General features: G+C 35.0%; 1 protein-coding gene across 1 annotated transcript; it reads right to left on the reverse strand.

The window, feature by feature from the left end:
* Nucleotides 1-3,663: 3,663 nt before the first annotated feature.
* On the reverse strand, nt 3,664-8,998 carry LOC134854670 (calmodulin-like). Its single transcript, XM_063871019.1, has 3 exons — nt 8,641-8,998; nt 8,174-8,359; nt 3,664-4,003 (listed from the first exon to the last, which is right to left on the reverse strand). Exons 1-3 carry the CDS (start codon nt 8,704-8,706, stop codon nt 3,806-3,808), a joined length of 450 nt encoding a protein of 149 aa, XP_063727089.1. The 5' UTR covers nt 8,707-8,998; the 3' UTR covers nt 3,664-3,805.
* Between the last annotated feature and the right edge of the window lie 4,491 nt (nt 8,999-13,489).

The raw sequence follows: 13,489 nt of genomic DNA on the forward strand, positions 1-13,489 counted from the left end.
GATCTGAACAGCGAGTGCCTCGTTCCTTTCCCTTGTGGATAAATCGTCTTAACTTGATTATTCTATTTAATTTTTAAAAGCTAAATTAATTTTAAAAAGGTATAAATAATTTTAAAAAGCGAACCGCCTCGACTCTGGAGTTCCTGCCGAGTGCGTCTGCCTTCTCGGTCTTGTAAGCACTCTGGTGTCGGTAGAACACCCCCGGAACCACCTCGCTACTCGTCCCGCTCAGAGTCGCCTCCGGAAGCATCACAACGGAGCCACCTCCACACACTGAGAACCTCTGCTCCTGCTGCACTTCGCTTTTGGACGAGAAAGACATTTTAGATTGCTTTTTAGACTGATTTGTACCGGATTAATTAGGCTAATTAATAGGTTTCGGTTACGAGTTGTGAAGTTGATAATGAAATTCAGGGAACTTTGTTCCTTTATATAGCGAGAATATCCATTGTTCTCCTTAGTTTATTGATTGAGTAACAAAGAGTGAATACCTTTAGGGTCAATTTGGTAAATTTAATGAGTCTGCTAGCTATATGATCAGACAATGATAGTGTCATAATTATGCTGATTCATTTTCAAAAGATTTTAAAAGAGCAGAAGGTTTTACTTGGGAGGAGATTGAGTGTAAATTGACCCTTTCTTCGTTCCAATTTGCCAAAAAAAATTAAAAATAGCTTTTTGCTGAAAAGGTTGAAATCTATAGTTGGGATAAAAAGTCTTGTGCAAAATCTGCCATTATTAGATTTAACTTATGGAATAATCAAAAATAATGTTTTTATGACGAAAAACGTTTGCTGAATTTTTAGACATTTTTTTGAGAAAACGTAAAAAAATGATAGCACACGGGTTACTTATCCATGGAAATTCAACACTGGCAAGGGAAAACCCATGTCAAAGTCTTGCAGGGATTGCCCTGGACTTCCTGGATTGGTCTAAGAGTCTAGGGCTGGTTTTCAAATACTTTTTCTAGGAACTGCCAGGTTTTTTTTGGCAAGAAAAACTATGTCGGCTAATGCCAATAAACTTCTTGAAGTAGCTATAAGGTAAAAACAAGTTACAAACTTGAAAATACCCAAAAGCTAAATTTGAGCCCAGTGAGTACGCTGAAGATAAAAGGTATTGAGACAAAAACGGATCTGAGATCTTCTTGAAGAGGTGGGTTTTTTTCAAAAGAAGCATTTTGGTTGTTAATTTTGGTGGGTTGACCAAATGAGAATTTTTTTCTCTCCCAGAACGTTAAAAATACTTTTTTGTGAGTTTTTTCTGAAACTCTAAGAAAAGTTTTTGTTTTGTGGAATTTCAAATGTAGTTTTTCGTGATAGCAATTCTGGTGGTATATTTCTGCTTAGAGTTTATGGAAGAGCAAGGTTTTTTCCTGCTGTCCAGTCTATGTGGAGATTGGGAAACTCTATTAAAAATAAATGAAATCTTTATACTTTTTGATTTGAGTTTGATTTTTGTGTGAAAAGAAACATTATTGGCTTATGGTCTGTGAATAGAACAGTTGGAATTTTTTTTACAAGGACTAAAAATCCATGTTCTCTTAATGTATATATGATAGCTTTACATTCTCTCATTAAAGTGGAGAGTCTCAATTCTGCTTGAGTGAATAGTCCAAAATTTGCTGAAGTGAGGTTCATTTTATTTGTTTCTTGATGTGATTCTAAAAGTGCTGCACCTATTCCGAAATTGGATGCGTCGCACGACATAAAATGGTTGGCTAGGATGGGGAACTGTGTTTGATATTTGTTCACTTATGGGTTTTTAAATTTCGACAAATCTTTTTTAATGTTCTATGGTCTATTCAAAAATGTTCTGATATCGTAAAATGTTATAGCAAATATCCCGTAACGCAAATATCCCGTTACACAACTAGTGTAAGCAAACTATCCCGTTATGCATATATCCCGTTAGGCAACTAGTGCAAGCAAACAACATCTTGGCAAAGTCAGCAAAAGAGAATTGTCAGCTGATTCCATAATGGGTTTGGAAATTCCGCAAACTGAAGCAGACGGCAAAATGTAACCGGATTTGCAAAGTGTAGCATACTCAACAAGCAAACTGTGAGCATATTCAACAAGAATTGGGGTGTGAATATTTCAGAGGCAAGTAGAGCCAGTTTGGGGGTGAACAGCAAGGTGCTATACTACAATCTAAGTTATAACCTAACCATAGTTTGTGGTTAAGTCACATCTATAAACAAATCCTCAAGTTTTATTCAACTCAAGTCATTGATGCATCCCCTTTGTAATCAACTTCGACTGAAGCTAACGCTAAATACTAACTTAGCAAAAAAGGACCGACCATTTGCCGTGAAGAAAAGCCAAGGGTAGTTAAAACTGTGACTGTTGGTTTCCTAGTTTGCGACCCTTATTTTTTAAATTGCTACACTTGGCAAATATTTTTAACCTTGGCAACACATTTCCAAAATAATTGCACTTTAATAATTCTGGTAAAATTTACAGCATTTTGTTTTTATCGCTATTATATGACTTAAAATTTAGCTAAATACGAATTGCACTATAAAAACTCTGGTAAAATTTTAAGTTTTTTTGTTTTTATTGATTTTTGTTTAAAGCCAACTAAGTTGAGAAAATAATTTCTATTCTGCTTCGCTAAGTCCGGATAAATAAAAGCAGCATTGTAGAACAGGCTAGGTTGAAATAATTCTAATTTTTTATCAAAACACAGAAAATTATTGCGATCCGGATCAATTTAACAGCAATTTAAATTCGGGAGATCAGACAAGGCCATTGTTACGTTTCACATTTCATTACTCATTGTTCCGATTTTTGAAACAAAAGTAACGGAATATTTTTGCTCGGATGGGTTTTTTTTTTCTTCAGACAAATTTCGACTTTTTAACTAACCATTTTTGACGGAATTTTTAATTCAAAAGGTATTGTTGTTTTGAGCTTAAATTTGAAAAGATATTTCACCTGTGATCATTTTTTGTTAAGTTATGGGGGTTTAAAGAATATTAAAAATAGCGAAAAAAAAGTGAAAAAAAACAGCGATCGCCATCGATGAATTATCGATGTTCATTGCCACAATAGCAAATGAGTTCCAAATCAGGAGTGGATTGGGCGTCAGCCTTTACTAATTTTGAAGAGGAGCAAAAAAACACGATTTGTTGGTCAACGTGACTCAAAACGTGCCATAAACATTTCTTTTGGCCTGTATTTTTTTAAATTCGACTGTATTGTAGAAAGAATTCCGCAGATCAGGGTCTCTACAGTATAATGGGAGGCCTCCTCAAAAATTATTTTGCTCGACCTAAGAAAAGGTCGACTCAATTTTCCAAAATATTATAAACACTTTATTTCAGTCAAAAGTCTTATCTTTAAGAAAATTTAGAAATCGAACAGCAATAACTAACTAGGAAACCTGCAGCTACTTTCGATGCTACTTAACTAATGCCATTCAAAAACATAATTAGACAAAATAACTGTGAGTTTTCAGTTCATTTATTATCTACGCATGATTTAATTAAGATATCAACCAAGAGTTTCTCGAAAATAAGCTGAGCAGTTTGACCTCTTCCTTTCCACCTCCTCACCCGCAAATTTCTAATTGTGAAACTAGCTCATAAAACCCGATTGCTACAAAAAATGGCATATGGCACACGGACTAATAAGACTATTAAAAACATATTTGCTTTCATTTATTACTTTATAAAAAAATCATTACACCATAGAAAATCGATGCTTATGAGTTGAGGGGAAGGGAGTTGGGGAGAGGAGAGGAAAAAGAGCAAACAGTTTAGGCAGTTTTAGCATCACAGTTTGTATGCATCTGGCAACCATCAGGAACTCATCATGGCCTTAACGAACTCTTCGAAGTCCACAGCCCCGTCCTGGTTGAGGTCCACCTCCTGCATAATCTCTTTGATCTCTTCCTCTGTCGCATTGTCACCCAATTTGGCCATGGCAATCTGCAGTTCCCCCACTGATATCTTCCCGTCTCCATCTGTGTCGAAGATCTTGAACGCCTCACGCAATTCCTAAAATTATACATATTGGTAGGTTTTGGAGGAGGATGAGATGATTTGGTGTTATTTTGAGTAGGAAATTAATTAGCTTTTACTTTCTCAACTTTCTCGATATATTAAAAAAAGTTTTCCCTTGGTCCAAAATTTTGAGCTGCATGTATTTTCCTGAGATCTGCAAAAGTAAGGTTTTCGCTTTGAGAAGCTTTTCTGCTTTTTTGAAACATTTTGTCAAAATGTTTGAAGCATGAATTGTATTGGAAATTCTAGTGACTACGTAGAACTTTCCCGAAACCACTGGACTTTTTAAAATAAACCTGGAAAACTTTGCAATATGTTATATGCTCGAAAAGCTGATATTGAAATACTAAAAAACTCAGTAATGGTTATGCAGAACACAGAAAGAACCCGACCAAAGGTTCCACGTGACAATCAACATCTCCAGAGGTTCATATGAATAACACGGGACCCGACTAACGGTTCCACAGCACAACCAACTTCAAAAAATCAGGCAAGATCCATTTTTATAACATTTTTTTTCATCTCAAAATCCATATTTGTGCTCAAACCAAAAAATTCAAGGTCCTGCTACAAAACATTTTAAACCCATAATTGAGCTAAAAAGTTTTACTCAAACTCGTGCTATAAATCCAATCCACACTTGTTAAAATATTAAACATAGATCTGCAACAAAAATCAGAAAATCTCCAACTTTGAATGTGAAGTGTTTCTCATTCGAACATTTGTAATTGTTAATTTTGTCCTCGGGGTACCAAGCTAGAACTTGAGCAAAAAAACAGGTTTCCCCATATACAAAAGAAAACTACAAGTCAGAACCCGATAACCAAAAATTTTTAGCCCAAAACTTGTCCTTCAAATTATCAAAAACCAAATTATTTCCGTAGCCTTTTGTTTAACTTACAACTAAAAATGGTTTTACTGAGCACATCTACGAAAAAATTTACAAAGTTTCTTGAAAATCAAAATTTTCTATTTTAATTGAACACCAAAAAAAACTTAAAAGTTCCCCCGTTTTGGCTTTAACAAAATTTAAATGCGCTCATGACTGCGTGAGCTGTAGCTACTTTAATTAATTAACCACCGGGTTAATTCTATGGCCGGTTGTCTTTAACAAAAAAAGTAGTCGTAACTTATAATAACACTTTTATGAAAGCTCACAAAGCTTCACGTAACGGAAATACTAAGCGATCGCTACGACCGGAGCTCTTAAAAACTAATCTTCAAACTACCTTCCTTAATGGCTTCAACAAAGTCAACCTTACAACAACTACCTAATCATTAGACACGCCGATACAGTACTTTAGAAGAGCTTGAGCAAAAAGTAACGAGACAAGTAGCCAAATCAAGCAATATCTAGTACGTTAAGCTTAATTTTGTGGAGATAACCACTTGTTTCGATCTGCTCGAGAAACTCGCAGACGACATGGCCCCGTTTTTCTTCCAGGAAGCACAAGAATGCCTCGACACTGCTTGAACGCTACGAAAACAGAAGTGCGACCTACTCATCATTACGGAAGTACAAAAAGGTCTTAACAAACATTGGTTCAATTTCCATAAGATCAATCAGCTCACTAGAGTGCAAAGCACATCTGCAACAGCCAGTGTACCAGTAAGAAGCTCAAATACTACTGAAAACATGGCCCACAGCGTCATCAACCACCCGATCTCGTAAAATCGATAGGGCTGCCGACTTTTCAACTTACAAGCCCACATACGGTTTGCGTACTTTCGATTTTGACGCTCTTCAACGCTACAGTTTCCAACTTCTACCAGGAACCAACATAGTTACAGATCAGACAATCAACAGTGTAACCGCTACCTCTGCAGCTGATCTCAGATCAAACTCACCTACTCGAAACTTGGGTGCTTTCAACTTTCGCGCTTTTATACGATACAACTTCTCGCCTCCACCAGTTTCCAATGAATACCCCATTTCGAATTACAACTCAACACACGAAGCCCAGATGTCAACTGGCAATAAGCGATCTGGTCTGCTAACAACTTCATTTGCGAAAAACCTTGTTACTACATCTGAACAAGTCGTTGCTAACCACTTCAACGACCACCATAGGACTAACTCGCAATCACACAATCATCAACGCAACAGTCTTTTCGGCAATGATCAAAGACAAGTCAGCAAACTCGTTAACAATCATCCGACTACTGGCCTGAACTACAGTTTGAAAGGATTCAAGTTACCGGATACAAAATACAGATACAATTTGGCCACCACATGAGAGGAATAATTGGTTCAAACTCTTTCCGACTAAATAGGCAACAACATACGTCTAAGCCCGTTTGAGAAAAATACTTACCTGCGGTCAACCTGCACTGATAAGGCTAAATCCTTGATAGAGAGCTATGGAACCAACTCTTCTCAAAAGAACAGGCAATACTTGAATTATCGCGTAGATACGGTAACCTCGGGTATGTGGCGTCAGTGTTCATCAGGGAACTCAAAATGTTTGACAAATCGATACTAAGCAAACCACAGGGCTTTATCGGATACGCTGCTTTCCTACGGATACTAATTCACAATTTCGAACTTAGCGGCTGAACCGCTGATCTGTACTCAAGTAGCCTGATTGTCTTGCTCGCTCAAAGCTCCCAGTAAAACTACTAATGTAGTTGGAAGAACACTGCGTGCTTTGATTACGCTACACTCAGAGACTTAACGCAGTACCTGAATAACTACTCGCGAGCATGGGAGAATCTAAGAGACCATCGACATTAAACCCAGCGGGACGAAATCTCCAACCAACGCAACAACAACAATCCAAAAGCCGACCCAACCAATTTAATTTCATGTCCAGGCAAAACTACCACCGATCTTCAGGGAGGAGTGGATCAAGGAATTTCTCGAGGGGGGACAAAAAATTTTGTCGACCATTTTTTTTAGGTAGACCAAATTTTTTTTCTGAGCTCACCTATCCCTCTACAGGCCTTAATAAGACAAATTTTTTGCGCCGCAGGCAAGTTGTCAAAAAACAGGCCGAAAAAAGCGTTTTTATTCACTTTCTTGAAAATTTTTGACCAAAAAATTGCGTTTTTTCGGCGCGCTCTCCCCTCATTTAAGAAAAAAATTAAGGTCAGTCAGCCAAAACTATATATCTCAAAATAGTAGTAGAAAGAAGGATCCTTCGGGTCGGCAGAGGTTCGAACCCCTGAGGGGGAGGCGTCCGCCCATCTAAATCCGCTAGTGTTTTTAGGTATATCGATAAGACCAACATTTCAACAAGTCCAATAGATAAAAACTAGCTTTAGTTTAACAAATTTAAGAATGAAAACAACACACGAAAAGAGTTTAAAAAAATAGATTATAATTCATTATAATTGATTAAAATTGATTATTTTCTTTTGATACAACTTTTTGAAAACAAGTTGAAAATAATTGATTATCATTGATTATATTGGGATTTAATTGTTTAAAAATTTTTATGATTTTAATCCATTTTCAATTGATTACAATCGATTATTTTTGTTATTTTATAGAGACTGACAATGAAAATCCAAAATAATCTATTATTATCCATGAAACTTCAGTGCGGGAAGCTTTCTTTTTTTGTTCAAATTTGTGTATTTGAGCGTGGTGTGATGAGAGGAAAGATGCGAGCTCCAATTGAAAATTAAAATTAATGTCATAATTGTCGCAAATAGTTGTTTTCAAATTTTAAAAAACAGAAAAAAAATAATTTGAGATTCGAGAAATAATTTGAGATTTTTTCGATTTTTTCAAAAAAATTTTGCTAGGGAGTTGCTAATTAAAACTTCAAAAACTGCTCAAGTGGCTCAAAAAAAGGTTGAATGAGAGCAATTTGACGGATTTTGGAGAATTTAGCTGAAGGATTACTGAGTCACAAATTGGCTGCTTTTCTGAGTATCAGAATTATTCTGCTCGATTTTCGGAATCAACACTGTATGAAACCCCTTTACCGCGTTTACCGATAATATTACTAAGTACAAACGTGTAGTCGTTCATGTACTAGAATTTTAGCAGCGGAGTCCAATGCATAACACTTAACAGGTTGACGATGATTACACTGACATTTCACTCCAATTCGAGAAGAGGCTTTTATTACGGTTTTTATCAGGAATCCGCTTAGTTGCTATATTATACAACAATATGTCAAAATTTGTTTCCAGGGGAGGAAGGGATTTGGTTACCTCGTCGGTGCTGGTGTCCTGCATGGTCCTGGCCATCATGGTGAGGAACTCCGGGAACTCTATCGTGCCACTGCCGTCTGCGTCCACTTCATTAATCATGTCCTGCAACTCGGAGTCTGTGGGGTTCTGGTCCAGACACCGCATCACAATCGACAACTCATCCGTCGATATACTCTCCGTGTCTTCCTAACATTCAAACGATCAAAACTAGTTACAAAACACTTTCCTACACTTCAGTTACATACTTAGTTACCTAACATAACCTTGTCAAACCAATTGGCTGCGTTAAAATAATAGTATACCTATAGCGGATTGCGCTAACAAAATTTTTGAGTCGCGCAATGTCGTGACTTGGGTCGCAACGGTTGCGCTAAGTCCGGAAAGTTGGGGTTTAAGAAATAAGGGGTTTTAGATTGTGTGTGGGGGGGGGGCAAATTAATCCTTAACCGCAGCTTGTTTCATCTTACCCCATGAAAGAGTTTGAATGCTTCCTGGAAAACATCAATTTGTGCTTGTGTGAGTTGATCCGCCATCTTTCATACCATTCAAACAGACGTTATAAAATTTAAAAATAACTTAACAGATCGATTTATAACAAAAAGGCCCAAATTTATAACTTGTCTGTGATAATACCACAATAAACGTCAAAAGCAAAGCATTTTAAATAAGATTTACAACTTTTCAAGCAAAACTCGCATTACATATCGTCAGCTTTAATTTGCGTCAATTCAAAACAATCGGCATTATGATTGACTATAAAACAACTTCTGCAGAGCTGATGGTTAGTTGGAGCTTATAGCAATTAAAGTCTGTCAATGAGTTAAATTTGTTCATGAAGGATTGTTTCTATCATTTTAGTATTTGTGACTTCGTAATTGTTATTGTTTTTTGGTAATTTGTTATTGTTTTTCAAAGCTAGCTGATTTTTCTTTGTCTTTTTTGCATACACTATTGAAAATGAAAAAGTAATTCTGATATCATTACGTGTAACTGTTTTAGAATCATCAAACTGCCAAAAAACACATAAAAATATCATTATAGAGACTCAACTTTATAATCTAAAATATAATGTCTGATGTCTGTGCGTTCAATGTCCACAAAAATTTAGTCTGTGTAACGTGTAACACTATCTAATATATTAGCCGACCCAAAGGGTCCCCCTTTGATACTTTTTAAGAAATCCATTTTTGGCCTACCGACTCTAAAATTTTTCTATATTAACTATTTTTTGAGGGGGAGCGCGCGCCAAAAAAACGCGATTTTTTTGTCAACATTTTTCAAAAAGAGCCCAAAACCGGCTTTTTTGACTGTTTTTTGACTCGAAAAATTAATTTGGTCGACCTAAAAAAAAAAAAAGGTCGTCAAAATTTTCGAAATTTTTTTGAAAATCCGCCCCCCTCGAGAAAATCCTACATCCGCCCCTGTATGTTTAAATTCTTGCCCTGACGTTCAAATTAAGTGACTATAAGCGGGGGGGGGGACTTGGAATTTCTGAGAGAGTAATTGAACCAAACAGCTGATTGTGGATTCATCCCAGCATGACTAAAAAAGACCAAAAACTTCTTTTAAAAGTTCGTGTTTTAAACAAGATAGCCAATGATTTGAAGAAAAAAAGAGCGCCCCTTTTTAACTAGAATCCAAACAGTCTTTTGAGAACAAAAAAAACATCAAACTTTCATCTTATTGGATAAGCTCTACTTTCATTATAATGAGTCGATTTATAATTTTTGCATAATTATTTGTTCCCGTACCGAAGTTTCTCTGATATTAATCAATTATTAGGCGATTATATGTTCGCAAAAAAAAACAAACCCTCTAACAATCGATTATCTGACAATTTTATGTTCGAAGACAAAAAAAATATATTATATGGTCAAAAAAATTATTAAACTATTTTTATTTTGTGCCAATCTTATTGAAATTATTGGAATTATTATAGGTCTTCATTTTCTATGTTTAATACAAGGGAAATTTTTTTTTGTTTAATCGCAATAAAATCTATTGTTTTTTCTCCATATTATCCTAACGTGAATCAATTGATGTATCATACAAGGAAAACAAAATCTATTTTTCGCCATATATTCGCAATAAAAACATGACTCATTGTTAGCATGACTTTCATTTTTGAAACAGAAATACAAATCCTTGCTTTAATAAAATCTTTTTACTAAAGGATGGTAAAAGTATAGCGAAATTATTTTCCGAACAAAAGTTTTTTTACTCCTAATTTTCAGTATATCAGCGCATATTCATCGTTCATTTCACTCCTCAGTTTTTTTGTCTTAGATTCTTTTAGAACTAAAAAACATCCGAAAAAACTTCTATCAAACGTTTCTAGCAAAAATTTTCACGGAAGAGTTTCAGCTAGCTCTTGGTTGCAATGTTTTATTCTTGTTACTATTGCTTTTAGATTTAGTTGCTTGTTTATGCATCAAATTTTGCTTTAACGTATTTGAAATTTGAAATGATCAGGATTTTATAAAATTTTCCAGCAAAAACTAATTTTTTAAAAAGATTTTCAGTTGATTCATAGTCGTGATATTCCATTTTTATTGCTTTTTTTAAAATTGAATTGCTTGCTTACGCTTCACTTTATTGCTTTAGAAGCTTTCAGACATAAAAAAAAATCTAACAAAAATTGACTTATTACTGACAAGTTTCAGTTGTTTCATGGTCGCAAAAATCCATGCTATTGTTTTTTGAATTAAATGCTTGTTCATGCTTCAATTTATTGCTTTAAATTGTGTTGGAACTGAAAATTATCAAAATTTTCCAGAAACACTTCTAGCAAAAAATTTGATTATATTTTGAAATTGAGAAAACTGAGATTTTATAAAAAAAAATTTTTATTGCAACTATATGGCAATAAAGATTTATCTTGAGATTCTATCGCTACAGAAAAAAGATTTTTCAAGAATTGGAGATAAAATTTGATTTTGGTGGATTGGTATGCAGTATAATCGTTGTGAAAATAATCAACTTTCTAGCTATTTGATTAGAAACTGCAGGTAGCCAGTTTTTACAGCTAGCTTTGAGCAAATGCAATTAAAAGTCGGTGCGGATAGTCAAACTAGGCAGCTAAATCTAAGTGCGGAAGCAATTAAAATTTCCGTGCGGAACCAATTAACTTGATAAAAGAAACTGATTGCGTATGATGTTTTAATTAAGGAAAAACACGCTAGGAAAAATATAGTGATCTCAAATGCTTGAACATAGCCAACGGAAATTTAGTATCAACTTTTTTCATTTCAGGTTGATACATTTGTACAACCACAGCGTTGAAAATAAGCAAAATGTTAACAAATTTGCTGCTGGAAGCCGATTTTTCTATATTAGTTAAATATTGATTCTACAGAATTCTTGCCAAGAACGCAGATTTTCAGTCGCATATTGTAACAGCCAAGAGAGAAGAAAAAAAAATTTGCCTCTGACAACTTATGCTACAGGTTTAGCAACTAAAACATAATTTTAAGTTTTGCGTTACGTAGAATACCATTACTGATGCATAAAGTGCTGATTTAAGTTATCCGAACAAAACGCTTCAAATTGAAATTTAAAACGCGTTTTTCTCAATTTGGGTTGATTTTAAGTGAAAATTGATGACGACAAAATTTGCTTAGAATTTCAACAGCACCAATATAGTACAATTTATTTTGCGAAAATCGGGCCCAAATTTGACCCCAATAAAGGACCATTTTTTGGTTTCTTCTGGCAATCAAAAGTTATACCGAAACTACCGAGGTGATCACTGACAGAAAAATATCAAAGTGAGTCTTCTACGTAGTCCAACAGAATTCAAGAAGGGTTTAACCTCCAAAACATTGAATAAATAGGTTTTTTTTAAGTTTTCAATTTCAAATTTTTTATTTCAAACATTTTTAAAAAGTTTTGCGCAATTTATTGGAGCTATAAAACTTCTTAAACTTTAATGGGCTACGGAGGAGGCTCACTTTGATATAATTATGTCAGAGATCACTTGGGTGGTTTTGTGTAACTTTTGATTGACTAAAAAGCCAAAAGAGTTCTTTTTGGGGGTAACATTTGGACCCGAATTTCGCAAAACAAATTGCACCACATTTTTTCTGCTAAGTACTAAGCCAGTTTTTTCTTCAACAATTTTTATCTGAATCAACCCATTTCGAAAAAAAAAATGTTTTAAATTTCAAGTTTCATGCGTTATATGCGGATAATTCAAATCAGCACAGTAGTAGCCCATCCGAGTTTGTTCAAAGAACTGCGAGTCAGAACACTTAATCACAAAAAATTTGAAAATTGGCATATTTTTCACGATGACTTCACAAAACCGGGGTCGTCAGAAACGCAAAAACCGACAAAATTGGCTAGTTTCGATCGTTTTGATGTATCTTTTGATATTTCCTTGACTGATGCATATTTTTGTAATAGAATTGGAGACAATTAGAAGATATGGCTTGGTAAAAATTAGGTTGTGAAAGAAAAAGTGTATAATGAGAAATACTCCACCAAAAAGATTGACAACCAGAGTTGGCCAAGAGAACGTTTGCAAAGCGTCAACTCCCATTATTAATTCATATTTCATATTTTGCAGGCAGTCGCAGCAAAAAATGTTGGAAAAATCAAGACGAGTGATGCCTTTCGCAGCTGAGGCAAAAATCAATTTTGAACGTTAGCTAATTTTACGCTTTTTCCTGAAAACAAAAAACACTATTTATAAAACTAAGTATCTTCAATATATTCATATAGACTCAAAAATGGAAAAGTGATAAAAGCCATTGTGATCGTGGTTTGCCCAATTTTAGATGTTATAAATAGGTTTAGATGTTCAATTATTTAGTATTACAGATGTATGGTGGTGGTTCTATCAAGACAGAGACGAAGCTGCGCTTCGCGCCTCATGCGATGAAAAAATGAATGACTATGATTAAACTCAAAATGAAAATAAATTTTTCGGAAAAATCGTTTGTCAAAAAAAAAACAAAAAAAGGCCAAAAAATCTGGAACAAAATTAACTGCATCTTAAAAACTTTGGTAGCGCTTTCCCAACGCTAGAAAGAAGTCGAATTTTCAAAAAACTCTGTTGTGGGAATTGAGGCAGCAAAAATAAGCAGACACAAAAATCTAAAATAGCCGAAAGTTTTCATGTGCTAAGAAACAGGTCCCGACTGGAATCGAACTCCTGCTCTCTGTCGTCTCAGGCATGAGTGTTACAGAAACTTTAAAAAAATTGGGCTACGGAATCAAGCCGACAAAAGTAGGGAGATGTACGGTAGCCCGGAGAAGCACAAAAACCAAGTTTGTAAAAAACAATTTCCAGTCGGATCTTAACACAGGCCTTTG

This window comes from Symsagittifera roscoffensis, chromosome 9 (assembly GCF_963678635.1).
Source record: "Symsagittifera roscoffensis chromosome 9, txSymRosc1.1, whole genome shotgun sequence".
Classification (NCBI taxonomy): Eukaryota; Metazoa; Xenacoelomorpha; order Acoela; family Convolutidae; genus Symsagittifera; species Symsagittifera roscoffensis.

What these genes read in the sequence shown, in the direction of transcription:
- LOC134854670 (XM_063871019.1), bottom strand. Translation starts at nt 8,706, where the DNA reads ATGGCGGATCAACTCACACAAGCACAAATTGATGTTTTCCAGGAAGCA. An exon ending in CATTCAAACTCTTTCATGGG is followed by an intron (nt 8,360 to 8,640) that starts GTAAGATGAAAC and finishes TTTGAATGTTAG; the next exon opens with GAAGACACGGAGAGTATATC. An exon ending in AGGACACCAGCACCGACGAG is followed by an intron (nt 4,004 to 8,173) that starts GTAACCAAATCC and finishes GTATAATTTTAG; the next exon opens with GAATTGCGTGAGGCGTTCAA.